Source organism: Crassostrea angulata, chromosome 6 (assembly GCF_025612915.1).
Source record: "Crassostrea angulata isolate pt1a10 chromosome 6, ASM2561291v2, whole genome shotgun sequence".
NCBI classification, from domain to species: domain Eukaryota; kingdom Metazoa; phylum Mollusca; class Bivalvia; order Ostreida; family Ostreidae; genus Magallana; species Magallana angulata.
Window position 1 is genome coordinate 35012304 of NC_069116.1, and position 14449 is coordinate 35026752.

Sequence of the window (14449 nt, forward strand, 5' to 3'; positions counted from 1 at the left end):
CCCTTCTAGTAGTTATTGCCCCTGAAAGTATTTGAATTTCCATAAAATCACTTCCAACTTTTTTATTACTTATCATAGAGACTTCGGACCACTTGGGATGGAAGCGTCTACCTTCGCCGAACAAAATGACATAAAGGTCAAAGGTCAAAGTCATTTAGAAATCTGTTAATTAATGAGTTTTTAGATCTCTTTTGTTAAGAGTGCTAGAGAAAAACTTTTTCATGGATGTAGTAGGACATCTTAAGACATTTTAAAATGTAGCCCCTTGGCTCACACCTTTAAATAATTACAGAGTTATTGCCCCTATTATACTAAATGCTTGTTATCGCTACTCCTCTGAAACCATAAGAGATAGAAACTTTGAACTTTTACCAATGTCTTTGGTACATTTAGAGGGTTCTTCAATCTATTCATACCAAAAGGATCTGAGGCCCCTGTCTAGCAGTTTTTCCCCCTGAAAGTATTGAAACTTTGGTAAAACCACTTCCAAATTTTTTATTATTTATCATAGAGACTTCGGACCACTTCGTTTGGGAGCGTCTGCCTTAGCTGAACAAAATGACATATAGATCAAAGGTCTAATAATTTGGAAATCTGTTAATTTATCTTTTGAATGACAAAATTATAGTAAGGGTTTCAATAGCTTGCTGGATTGCGCAATAAGGTATTCAATTGGGTCAGCCACACCCCTGCGAATGTGTTCGGAATGTTTTCTTTATCGTTGCTAAGTTTGTAATAAATCCAGAGGTGCTTGAGCGAAAGTTCACGAGATTTCACCGAGATTTGTTCAGTTCCTGTAAAATTTCGAGCGGAAGTATAAGTGGTCGGATAATATTCTCAAAATACGTAAGTACTGGTCGTTTTTTCATATCATATCCTACTTTGATTTATGTTAAAACATGACAATCTTTTAAGATGTATGTCTTATTTCACCATACAGCGGTTATTGATATTAAACGACAATATTCAGAAAAGAGTTATCGTTCGTGTTCAACCAAGTGTAGAGTGGTTGAAAATATAAACATTGGGTTGCTTAATAAATGATGCTTGTGGTGTGCAATTCCATGTTTTTGGAAAAAGTATTGGGTGTCTGTTTTGCATAAAAACTTAGCATATCAAGTCATTTTCAAGGAACATTCTGCATAAAATAGTAGTCTGTTGCACTATTGATACTATTAATAGATCAGGCCAGATCGAAAAAAAAATCCTCAAGGGGGGTCTCTACTAACTTGAAGCATGTTAATTGTTGCAACAGCAGACATAAACTATTTCTTGTATTGTCACATTTATTTCTAGAACACATTTTATCCACCAATTGATGAAGATAAAAGTTTAAAATCAACAAACCTCTAGATTTTATATTTGATTACAATTAAGTACTTAGATTCCATGAAATAGACTATAAATACGAGGCACGATTTACTGCGAAACTGAAAGGGTCAAAAAAACCACGTGGTCTAAAATTTAAATGACAATAACATTCGCAGGGGTGAGCCAGGTATCACATCAAGTCATGTGGTTACTCAAGTGGAACTTTTTTTTTTACAGTCAACCAATTTATATTGTACAAAGATAGCTAGCCTCTAGAACACGCTCTTCTATTATTAGGTTTTCTGTTTATATGCTTGTGTAAAGAATATTTACTTGGTTCGGTTTTGTACAGAGTAAAGGCAAAAAAATTCAGAGATGTTTACGATAAACAACATGGAATTCTTAAATGACTTGAAATTAAAAAAATCTTTAAAGATCACTGATGGTTTTGTGGTTTTCTCATTTTAAAGTACAATCTATATTATAGGTATGAGAATTTTTGGTATATTTTTTTAGCAATCTAGCAACTTATTAAAATATTAAGGTGGAAAGACCTCTAATTGTTCGAGAACAATTAGTCTACTAGTTTATTTATATTCATCTTCCAAAGTAAGGTGAATTATTATAATGGTAAAAAATGAGCCGACAACAATTAGAGGATTTCAATTCAATTCATTTATGTCGCTTAAATTCTTCTGATAAGGCACCTTATTTCTAACCCAACAAATGTATATCTTCGCAAATGTCTTATTTCAAATGTTCTAATGAGCTTTTGCATGCTTAAAAATATCATATTGCGTTTCATAATCACAATTTTCTCAAAATCGTATAAATTAAGCTTGTTTAGAACTTAGTACTAAGAACAAGATATGGTATTGGCAGTATTTGGTCGTAAAATTTACGATATTTTTAAGGTCTTTGTCTTGGTATTTAATGTTATGTATTGTACTAAGTATGATATAAGCTAAATCCTACAGGTATTTAAAAAACGTCATTTTTTCACTATGACGTCACTCATGTGCACTAAACATGGAATGCTCGATCAAATGCCTTACTTTTTACTGTTATTTGAATAGTTTTCGTTAAAACTAGACACTTTCACATGCGACAACCACTTTTATATTTTACATACGGGCTCATCATTTAATTATTTATTCACATGTTAAAAATAGTGTTGGTTGTCACATGTGAACAATAGGAATTTTTTTTTAAAAGAATACGGAAAATGATATCTTATTGATGTCAGTTGCAGGGCTCGAGCTAGGCTTCGCCATTTTCGCCAATGGCGAATTTTTTTCAAATGTGGCGGAAAGAAATTTGAATGTGGCGAAAATCCTTTTTTTTAATAAAATGATATAAAAAGTCAGTGTTCAGTTTTCCTTTAAAATATACACCTGTTTATTCAGTCAGAGTGTGTTTATTTAGTCATCAAACGCGACCGGAAATCTCGCGTCGCTCCAGTGCACACAGAGCTCTGGCCAGATAATAGCCTCAGGTAATATTTGGCTGCAAGACGTCGATAATTATGTAATCGGTTGTATACACGGCTTGTGGTCAATTTTTAAAGCATTGAAGGTCTCACTCATTATACTGTTATCGTCTCCATATTAGTGTCAAATCGTAACCAGTGCACCGATCGCTAAATAATTGGTTATATAAAAATGCGTATAATATGTATACATCAATCGTATTCCCAAACATTTGTTTTTGGATAACGTTGAAACTATTTATTAAAATTTTCTATAATTGGGTTGTGTTTGCTTTTCTCTCATGAAATTTCAAAACACTGCAGTCGGTCGTCATTGATATGGACATATCAACACAGATAATTAATTTTCTTTGATGTCCAGTGCGCTACGGTATAAATATGATAATCTTGCTTGACCATGTACCACATTTACTTTTGACACTTGGCTTGTCAATATGGGGAAATGTAAACTTGTAGCTTCTGACCCTTGTCAGTCTAAAATTCAGAAATTGTCATTGTTTGGCTTTTCTTCCAATTCGGGGTCTGAACATTCAACCCCTCCTGCTCAAGCATCTAATTCAGTCAAAATAGTCAAACCATCCACTCCAAAACGTAAATTTAACATCAGTTGGAAATTTAACAGGAACTGGTTGAGATACGATTCCCAGTGATGATATGTGTGATCAAGTGAAATGTGAAGTGAAATGTGTTTGTGCAGTGTTAGTGTAGTGCTGTGTTAATCTTTATAAACATTAGTGTAGTCACTGTAGTGCTTTGTTCTACTGACAGTTTATTTATTATTTATGTAACACATAAATCAAACATTGACCACGCGCAGAGTCAACAGGTGGCTAGTTACGTAATGGCGAATACACTGGTTTGATACAAGGAATATTGGTCAATGTGGATAAATATTTTACTACATGGAAAAAAATTAAGAATAAGGTATTTCTGACAAATTAAGTTTAGTTTACACTCATACAACTTGCATAAAACACAATATTAGCAGTCGTACTCCCAAATCACAGCCTGAAAAAATGGGGTAAAATTTGCTTCAATGTATAACACGCACCCCCCATTTTTGATCAAATTTTGGCTGACAAAAGTGTGTGTTTATATACATGAGACTTTACGGTATTTCTGGATGCACCTAATCTTAAACACATACATGTATGCATGATATTTAGCCACACGTCAACCTCCAGTGATGAAATATAGGTAGATTTTGAACTAAAAAGCGGTAGCATCGCGTGCGGTCTTTTTCGCGTATATTTCACAGCATAGATTTAGATGTACTACAAATGTAGTAAGGGTTTCTGATTAGTAATTAACGATATCAACTGAAATATAAGACTTTTGAAATTTAGTAATATCAACACATGCAATAAAAATGTTTGCATGCATTTACCATCATACTGATTACGGTATTAAAGCTATTTATTTTTAGAGGAAAAAATATTTGAGTGTTAGACTTTAACAATTGTCTTTGTTCAGAAAAAATAGGTCAAGTTGCCAAAATTCAACGTATAAGAGAATTAAGAACTTGTAGGAAATCGTATATTCTTTTTCAATATCAAAATGATGTTTACATGCTTATCACAAATCATGCAGCATTGCAATAAACTGCAAGTCAAGTTTACTGTTATAGCCAAGTTAAAAGATATATTCATTCATCATTAAAGCCACGAGTGGAACTGCAAAGCTTCTTTTATCTTGGCAAGGACAACATCGACATGTCTTGTAACTAATGTTATCACGGGAAGGAGCTTCTTTCATCGTTCAATGTAAAACACGTTTGAAAACTTATCGTTCAACTGGCTTAAAAAAGAGTTTGTGTGCCTCCGATTCAAAGTCAGGCGTTAATTTCAAACCCAGTGAGATTTTTTGACCACAATGGCTTCCAAAATAGCTATCTATCAAAACAAGGCACCTATTTTGAAGAAAAGCGATAGATTTTTTTATAAAAGCAGTAAGCGGGAGACAGAGCTAAAAAGTGGTAGACTTCCGTGTAAATCGGTAGAGTTAACATGTATGATTTAGCGATGTACCCTACTTGATTTAGCGGAGGCTGCTTTCTGCCAAAAATGTCCCCCTCATCCAAGCATTCCCCCGGATGTGATGGATGAGGGGCATTCTTGGAAGACAGCCTGAGGCTGAGGAGTATCAAGTAGCATTATTTCCTGGCTATTATGCTCGGGATCGCCCTTCAAAAAAAGCTAAAAACCTACCTGGAAGTGACGTCACATACCGTATAAATAGTGCGTCCATTGTGATAAACACTCATAATTTTAAAGCAGATTTATTGTCAAATATGTATTTTTATCTGAGGTGGGATAAACAATTCTCAAAACCCATACAGGGAGGGAACCTTGATACTCCTCAGCCTCAGGCTGTCTTCCAAGAATGCCCCTCATCCATCACATCCGGGGGAATGCTTGGATGAGGGGGACATTCTTTTCATCCAGCCTTCGGCATATCGGAGTATCAAGTAGCATCTTCAAAGTATTTGACAATAAATAAAAAACCTTCCAAATAGAGAAGATTCTCAATCAATGATTTAAATAAACATAGACCATTTTAATAAATCAACTTTAGTTTCATCATGTGGAAACACAAAACTGCTTGATCATCTTAGCCACAAAACACATCAAATGTACCCATTATTTTCCCCACCAATTTCTATAATAATTGTCCATATTGTGGCTGCATGATTAATGTTTTCTCAGAAAATAATGTTTTAAAACCATTCTGCCTCATTTCTCTGTGATATAGATAAAATACATTGTTTGTAAAATCCAAAAACTATATCTAATTTTCTGTCTGTAAGATGTTAATAGAAAGAAGAATGAATTGCATTCATTGAAATGTCAGATTTTACTGTCTGATATATTATAAGGGTATATATACACATATAATACAGCTGTAATGTAATTAAATGTATGATCTTCTAGCTTCCAATGTAATGTAGAAAACAAATGTTTTCTTCCTTGAATATAAAGTATCATATTCATGTATAATTAAGTTTTGCAACATAACTAAGGTACAATGACCCTCTGATCAGAAAAATATTTACTCTTCGTGAATTACCTTTGTCAATCATTCTTTTATAAACTAAAATCATATTTATATATACATGTATGTCCTATTTTGTCCAGCTCATATAGCTATATATTAGGATAAGTTAAGTTTTCTTTGAAACTTAGATATTATCAGTAAAAGCAATAGTATTCACTTGTGTACAGAAGGATGTCAGGTATAATCTTGCCTGATGTCTTTGAACTTCAACATTCCTTCCTTTGAAAACTCTTTAATCAATATCTATGACTTTCCTGGTATGTGGTATTTATACAAAAATTAAAATGTTAATCCTTCATAACACATCCATTTTGATATATTAATACACTGTACAACCAAACTCTGCACAAATTAATTAGTTTTAAGAAAACTAATTTCAAAACTTGCAATCTTTTCTAAATTTGATAATTACATCTTCAATATGAAATAAGTTTATATAAATGACCTATGTAAAGATTTTAACCTCTAGCTAGGTACTGTTTTCTCTTAAAAAACATGGAATTCATATTTCATTTTCCATAAATCTAATATATGTATCATAATAAATAATCTATTACATGTATTTACATATACATGTATATTCATGGAGTATATATAACTTTTCCCTATAAAGTGGGAACATTGTATGACGTTAATTTTTTTTGAGTATTAACAATTTATGACAAGATATGAAATCTAATTTTAAGTTCTTTGTAATGTCATTTTTTGGTCGTCAATATAACTATATTCATGTAATCACAATAAGACCAACAATTGGGAACTGTAAACAGGACTATTTTTGCCCCATGTTATTTTCTTAGATTGTGAACAGTTTTGTCCCAATTAAAACTTGCCCAGACAAAGCTGTTTATAGAGAGACAATGTAGGGCATTGTAATTCGCCTAGTCTTCATTAATTCACCCACTGGCAAAGAGACAAAAAATAAAACAGGAACAAATGTGTTCCCTGTAATCTTTCTTGGAATCTATGAATCAGATATGTTATATCCAGGGTAACATTATTTACATATATGCCAGCAGCTAAATATGAGTAAACATTTCTTCAATAGTAAATATTGTACTATAATATCTTTGTTCTTTGATCGAGTGATATGATTAAACACAATCACTATCTTGAAATAACTTATTATAATCAAATTTCATAATATGAAGTAAGCAAAAATATAAATCCTGTTAATTCATATATTCAATCAATATGACACAATTAGAAAATACAGAAAGAGAACTTTCTCAATCTTTTGCAAAAGAAATTCAATCATCTTTAATATTTAAAAGTTTTTCCCATCATTTTAATTTTTTGTTGCAGCTACTACATAGCCTTAATGTTCACACAATGTCTTAATACATATATATCTGTAAAGTTAATATTTTCTATTCTGATTCAAATTCTGAATATTATGTACCAGAAACGTGCTAAAATCTGTTTTAAATTTGTAGTATCATATATACTAAACACCATTAGCGAGTAAATACATGCAACATTTGTCTTTTCATGAAGACTTCAGTTCTGATGATAAGTTCTGAAGAGATAATCAATAATTATTCACTTATACTGGAAACCATATATTCCAATGCCTCAACTAATACATATATGGTAAGTATATAATAAATGAATGAAAATCAGTTTGTTCTTTGCTTTTCCTCAATATGAACATTGTAAACATGTTGCTAGCTAGTGTATTGTAATTCCAAATTAAAGTTACTCATGTACCCATCTTGTATTAAGAGAATCTCAAAAATTCAAATTTCAGTGTCTCTACATGTAAATATATAATCAAACATAATCTCATGTTTCATATCGTATATTCAATACTCTATTCAATAACTTGTATATTGCCAATTTACCATTCAATTATATCTCTTCCATTGCAATATTCTATTACAAATGTATTTTTACATTTATAATCCTTTTCACTGGACTTTTCCCTAAAGAGGAAGGTTGTAAAACAACTGATCTCCATTCATTTGACAATTTGTCTTGGTAGAAAATTGCTTGTATTGCATGATCTAGACAGGCTAGTATATATAGCTTTTATATTTGATCTAATTGTAAAAGTTTAATTCACCAAATTCTTAGGATAGAAATAAAAGATGGTCACCTATAGTCTCTTTCTTTAATATATACCATACTCTTTCATTTCAATCTAATTGAACATGTACCATACTTTAGTAATAAGCTTTAATGTTATAACAAATAGGGTTATAGTGAACATTGTATCATTTCTGGATTTTCATTCTGATCACACTGATCCTCTTTCACTCTGAACCTTTTCTTTTGGTATTATATCTCAGGATTTCAGCAATGTATCAAACATGCAACTTCATTTCTTTATGTCATACATTGTCATAACAATACTTATCAAGCCTTAGTTTCCAGGAAGTCTTCATTTAAATTAGCTTAAAATAAATTCATGTATGGTGTCTGAAATCAAATCATCTAAGTCAATAAATGTTTGGTTCTTTGTTCCTCAAATCATTCCCATGAATCATATAATGATGTGAAGATTTATGACTTTTGTAATAATTATGGATGTAAAAAACAATTAAATAGTAAAACCATACTAATTATTTGACTGAATACATGTATATTACCGGTACATGTACTTATTTTAAAAGTACTTTTCAAGTCAAGTATCCTAATGTTTGTTTGATTTCTCTCTATTACTAACTTAGACATATATATGTCTTTCATTCAAATTTTTTCATCAATACTGGTACTCCTGTTTTCAACATTCACTGTCACTTCAGTCAAACTTTATAACTCTTAACTCAAACTTTATATCTGAATAAAACTGCACAAACAATTGATACGATTCAAAACACTGCATGAATTGTCTTTTGCACCCATTACAAACAGTGATCAATTTAATTCTCTAATATTTTATGATTCAGTTCGTCTTTCTAAAAATTTATGATTCTCCAAGCTTCTTTCTTCCAAACTTCACAACATGCACAACTTCGACTGTACAATGTAATATAAATGAATGTAATGTAGACAATCATCTTTTCTGTGACAATAACTTGAAAACACCATATATTATGTGGTATAGAAAACATATGTATACATAAGCTTCTCATCCCAGAATTAAAACATTTCACAGCCAATGTATTGTTCTGAGAAGCAAAATAAATTCCTGTTCATTCGAGCAATTTCTTTTTTGGTCTTCAATGACACCAAATAATTTTACTGATATCATCAGCTGTACTTATTTCCAACCATGTGCAAACTGATGCCTTGAATACTTCTTTTTTATCATGATCAATAAACCAACATTAATTTCATGTAAAATATTGCATCAGCCTGTTCAGATGTTCTAAATTGACATCTTCTTTCACCTACATGATTTAGTACAGTTGTATTATTAAACTGACTGTTATTTTGTTCAAACTTCAGACCTTTGGTCATTTTACTATGAGCACTACATCTTGTAAATATTGTAGGTCGTAAACCAATTATCTCTAGTATCAGTCAGCAGTTAAGAGAAATTCCATCTCTTGTCTCATTTATATCCCTGATATTGAGATCAATAAAACCATTAGAAAAACCTGAACACAGCGTGTTCTAATTGTACTGTACTATTTAATATATACACAGCGTGTATATTATTCAACTTGCGGTGTAAAATTTTTTATATAGTCCAAGTTCTGAACACAACGTGTTTTATAAACGTACTATCAACCAATACACAACGTGTATTGTAAAACTTGCTGTATAAAATAAATTCACGACAAAATTCTGAACACAGCGTGTTCTTATCGTGCATTCAACAAATACACAACGTGTATTGTACAACTAGAGTTGTAAAATCACATGAACCATGTGTAAAACGAAATGCACGGATTATCAATCCTTTCAAACCAAGACTTCGTCATTGGTAGATTTAATTCGTTTTCAAAGGCTTTACAAACCTTGCAACTAAGACCACGTCTTAGAAAATTTATTAACACCGCAATAACCATATAACCGACAAGGGCTCATGTCCCGATGTCGCCAGAAAAAATATGAGTGTTTATCACAATGGACGCACTATTTATACGGTATGTGACGTCACTTCCAGGTAGGTTTTTAGCTTTTTTTGAAGGGCGATCCCGAGCATAATAGCCAGGAAATAATGCTACTTGATACTCCGATATGCCGAAGGCTGGATGAAAAGAATGCTAAAAAGAATACACAGCCAAATGTAATACATTTACATTATCACATATTTATCCCAATATACGGTGGATATCGCTCATGGGATAAATTTTTGATATTCCACTGTGTGTTCTTACGCCACGTGACGTCATAGTCAATCATTACGTAGGTTTAGACGGTTGATTGACGTAGAATGAAAAAGTAAATAATTAATTCAGTTGAGGGGTGTTGAGATATAAATTTGAAACATTTAAGGTTGTTTCAGTTATTTGTCATGAATTCATTAAAAAATGTTCGAAAATGAATGTCTGTTTGTTAAACTTCAAGGAACTTTTTCTCCATGCGTAACGTTGTTGACGTGTTGTAAATAATGTGTTGTGCGGCTCACAATCACAATTTTTACAGAAAAAGTAGGGATTAGCAAAATACTCGGTAAAACATGTGATAAAAAGAATCTCTCATGATTTGCAATGGTATATGATTTTTATCCAACTCGTTGTGTGTTTTCTATCCCCTCGCCAAGGCTCGGGGATAGAAAACACACAACTCGTTGGATAAAAATCATAAGGCTCGGGGATAGAAAACACACAACTCGTTGGATAAAAATCATATACCATCGCAAATCATGAGAGATCCTATATGTATACCACATCAGTCAAAATTTTGGGGATCAGAAAATCAGGTCAACTGATCATCTCACCCTAAATTTCTATCAGGTAATTATTTTCACAGCAAAAAAATAAGCAAAAAACTTTTGCATTTTGGTCATCATTAGGCTATTGAAATTTAACATACTATGACTTTTCAGATAACTGTACTTTTAATTTTGTGAGTAAATCTTGATCTTTGCTCTTGCTTAGATATTTCAGTAACATGGCCACAGCACTCAAGTTGTACATTGATGGCTCAATATCTTGAAGAAGTTGGGCATACTCTGCTGTGACCTCTTTCTTCTGAAAACATGAATAAAAACAAGCATGAAATTTTTCTCCGACATCATTAAAATACAAATACCAGTATTTCTCTTTTATTCATTTTTAATCTGTGTTTCATTATCAAAAGTTAATGTAATAATTTACCACTGAGAATATGCTGGACATCTTTCTGAATGTTGAATCTGAGATGGATTTACATTTAGCAGCCAATGCTCCATATATAAGCCCACACTGGACATTCACCTAAAATAGTTAATGCTTTAAATGCCACTAATTTCCAAAATATACATGTACATGTATATCAAAATAAGTACTTGGCTACTAATATTATATTAAATCAGCACTCCCAGACTGGAGATTTCCAATTTTTTTTTTCAGATCAAGAGATTAACATGTATCATTTTTTTCCATGATGTGATATTAATTAATAAACTTTTACAAACCAAGTTTTTCAGGTCATTTTTATCACTTTTGAAGTTGGCTGTCCAGACTTCTTTAAATACAATACATGTCCAGGTAAGGGCAAACAATGCATCCCCAGACGAACTATGACTGCAAAATATAAAACATTTACATGTACGAGGGTTGTTCAAAAACTTTGTGGATACATGCTATCATCTTATTTATCATAATATCAAAAGTGGCATGTGCAGATGATAACATTTGAACATTTAAAAAATGTAGGGCAAAATATTTTCCAAATATTTAAGACAAAAAAAATATGCATATACAAGCTGAACAACCAATCTATAAGGAACTATATATGATATTAGTCAATTTTGAAAATGATTCAGGTACATTAATTTGTTGCGTTATTTTATAAAAGAGTTGACATAAAATATGTTTTTCACCTATTTACTTGATTTATATGCACTCACTTGCAGTATATGACGTCAGAAGTGACGCTGCCTATTTTTATAATTCGATCAAAATCAGTCAAAAATTAACATTTTTCGTATCTTTTTTCGAATGGGAAATATAGAGCGACTCTTTGAACAAGAACGAACTTTTTGTCACTTATAGGTATTGGAGAGACACATCTTTGGTGAAAATATTTTGTTTGTTCAAGCAGTCGCTCAATGTTTCCTTAAGGTATTTCACTCCTCATGTTTTGATTTCATTGCGCAGCATACTTGCCAACTGACCCGATTTCGTCGGGTCACACCCGATTTTTCAACCCTTCACCCTATTATTTTTTATGACCCGGCGGGTCATGCTTTTCACCCGATTTTTGTCGAACAACCCGAAAATCTCCCGATTTCCGGATTTGGTTCCTAAATTACGTTGCGCATTTGACTTCCAGTTATGAACCCAAGCTGAGCTTGGATTTACGTAACGCGTAAACAATGCCGATGGCTATAACAGACACATTAAGTGTAATTATTATCGTGAGTTGTTTTGACTAAGCAAAGGTTTAAATCAATAAATGTGATGGCTTCCAATAAGAAAAGGTCTTCATCGGGGCCAGTGGAATCAAAACCAACAAAAAGAAAACAATATTTTCTCAATTTTTTGTACCTATCAACATATCTGGGAAAATGAATTCCCATAGGTAAAACAAAGTAATCGAGTACAAAACGAGGCTTTTGCGTTCTATGTAACGCACATTTGAATATTGGATTTTGTGCCCAAAATGATCTGACTAAACATGCAAAAACGCTAAGTCATCACTCATGTATAGAATGCTTTTTAATACACAAAAGTCTTCCAAGTCACTTACAACTTTCATGCCATCATTTACAGAGTTCAAAAGCAAGGTTAATGTAGCAAAAACTCTTTTTGCATTTTCTTTTTTAGCTGAACACAAGTTTAACCAACCATTTTCTGTGTCAGATCACTTTACAAAATTCAAAATCAGCAACTGTTAGTTAAAATGCTTCTTTGCAATAAAGTATTACACATAAGTTTTCACACATATTGCTATTGTATATACCTATGAAATGCATGATAAATATGTCGTGAATGTCGTTACGCGCTATGACCAGATTTTTTACTTTCCAAATCTGGTCATGACCAGATTTTCACATGTTGGAGGTTGGCAAGTATGTTGCGCAGATGATCATTATATTTAAAATGAATATGATTTTATTTATTTAATCATCACAGATAGATTATTATTTCATAATTACACAACATTCATGAAGAAAATCCATTTGAATTCAAGAAACAAACAAGTTTTTGGGGGAACTATTTTTTTGTGCGGAAGGTTTTTTAGATGAAAATGACAGAAACAAGCAATTTTATGAATTTTCAATATACTTTTCTTTTTATTATACTTTATTCATTATTCACATTTTTAACATTTGATAGGTTTGTAACATATTTTATAGGTTCTGTGTGACATGTACAAAATCAAATCTTGAGAATGTGATAGCCGTTTAGCATAAAATCATGCATATATATAGAAGGTCTGAATTTTTTTAAGCGAAATTTTGCGAGAATTTTACCTTTGAAGCCCTATATCTAAAATTTGACATCACTGACCCCAATGTTATATTATGTCAAAATGATACTGAATACATATTTAGGCAAACTGGATTAATCTTATAAAATTCTTGATATTCAAAAAGTTTTTATTTCAAATCAAATTGTAACTATTATAGAAATTGTCTATTTTAAGTGCAAAAAGGTCACAAAAAAATTTATGCAGCTTTGTACAAATTTTTTTTGTAATCCCTCTATTCAGTGTGACCATTGTGCATAATTTAAATCAATATTTGAAGAAATAAGTTTGCTTAATCAAAAATACTGACAACAAATCCTAATCAGGATGAAATTGCATTTTAGGTGCAAAAAGGTCAAATTAAATGGGCCATAACTCAGAGGGATGGATACTGATCCCCCATTACCTTTGTATTATTTAAGTTTGTTTTGTCTACAGATTTCAATGATATACTTCTCAAGAAAATCTTGATACAACAACATTGAGGAGTGGGATACCTTAAAGAACAAGAGGCCCAATGGGCCACATCGCTCACCTGAGCAGCACCGGCCTTATATGGGCGTTCAAAGGATATTGTGCCATATGGCCCCTCTGTAGATTATCCAAATTTTACACTCTTAATCTTTGACATTTATGGAATACCATTTTTACGGAAAATAAGATTATATATATGCAATATAAATAACTAAATTTCAAGTTGGTGTTCACAGTTAACGTCCAGTTCTCTTTATTTTAGCGCCCCCCCCCTCCCCCCCCCCCAATCACTATAAAAAACAATTAAAATACATGAGAGCATAAATATACATTTTCTCCCTCCACTACTTACTTGTTATTGTATTTTATTTTTAAAAATCCTGTATGTGAAAGAAGAAAAGTGTACCTCAATGCACCAGAATGAATTTGCTCAATTCCTCAAATTAAAAACATTGAAAATTTCTATTGGCCTTCTCCATTAAAAAAGATTGTCGTTTACCAGGAATTCATTTCGTATGACATTTCATATCCTTACTCACTTGACTGATCAATGAATAAACTTAACTGAAAATTGTTGTTACATATGTTAAAGAGCTATAATTCAAATCA

General features: G+C 31.9%; 1 protein-coding gene across 1 annotated transcript in view; it reads right to left on the minus strand.

Moving 5' to 3' along the window:
• LOC128188604 (eIF-2-alpha kinase activator GCN1-like) overlaps positions 1–14449 on the minus strand; it is a 143046-nt gene that overhangs the window by 110337 nt on the left and 18260 nt on the right. The window contains exons 4-6 of the mRNA XM_052859768.1: positions 11367–11475; positions 11068–11166; positions 10807–10941 (exon numbers count right to left, since the gene is read on the minus strand). Coding sequence (XP_052715728.1) covers positions 10807–10941; positions 11068–11166; positions 11367–11475 — 343 coding nt within the window. The remainder of the gene's footprint in view (positions 1–10806; positions 10942–11067; positions 11167–11366; positions 11476–14449) is intronic.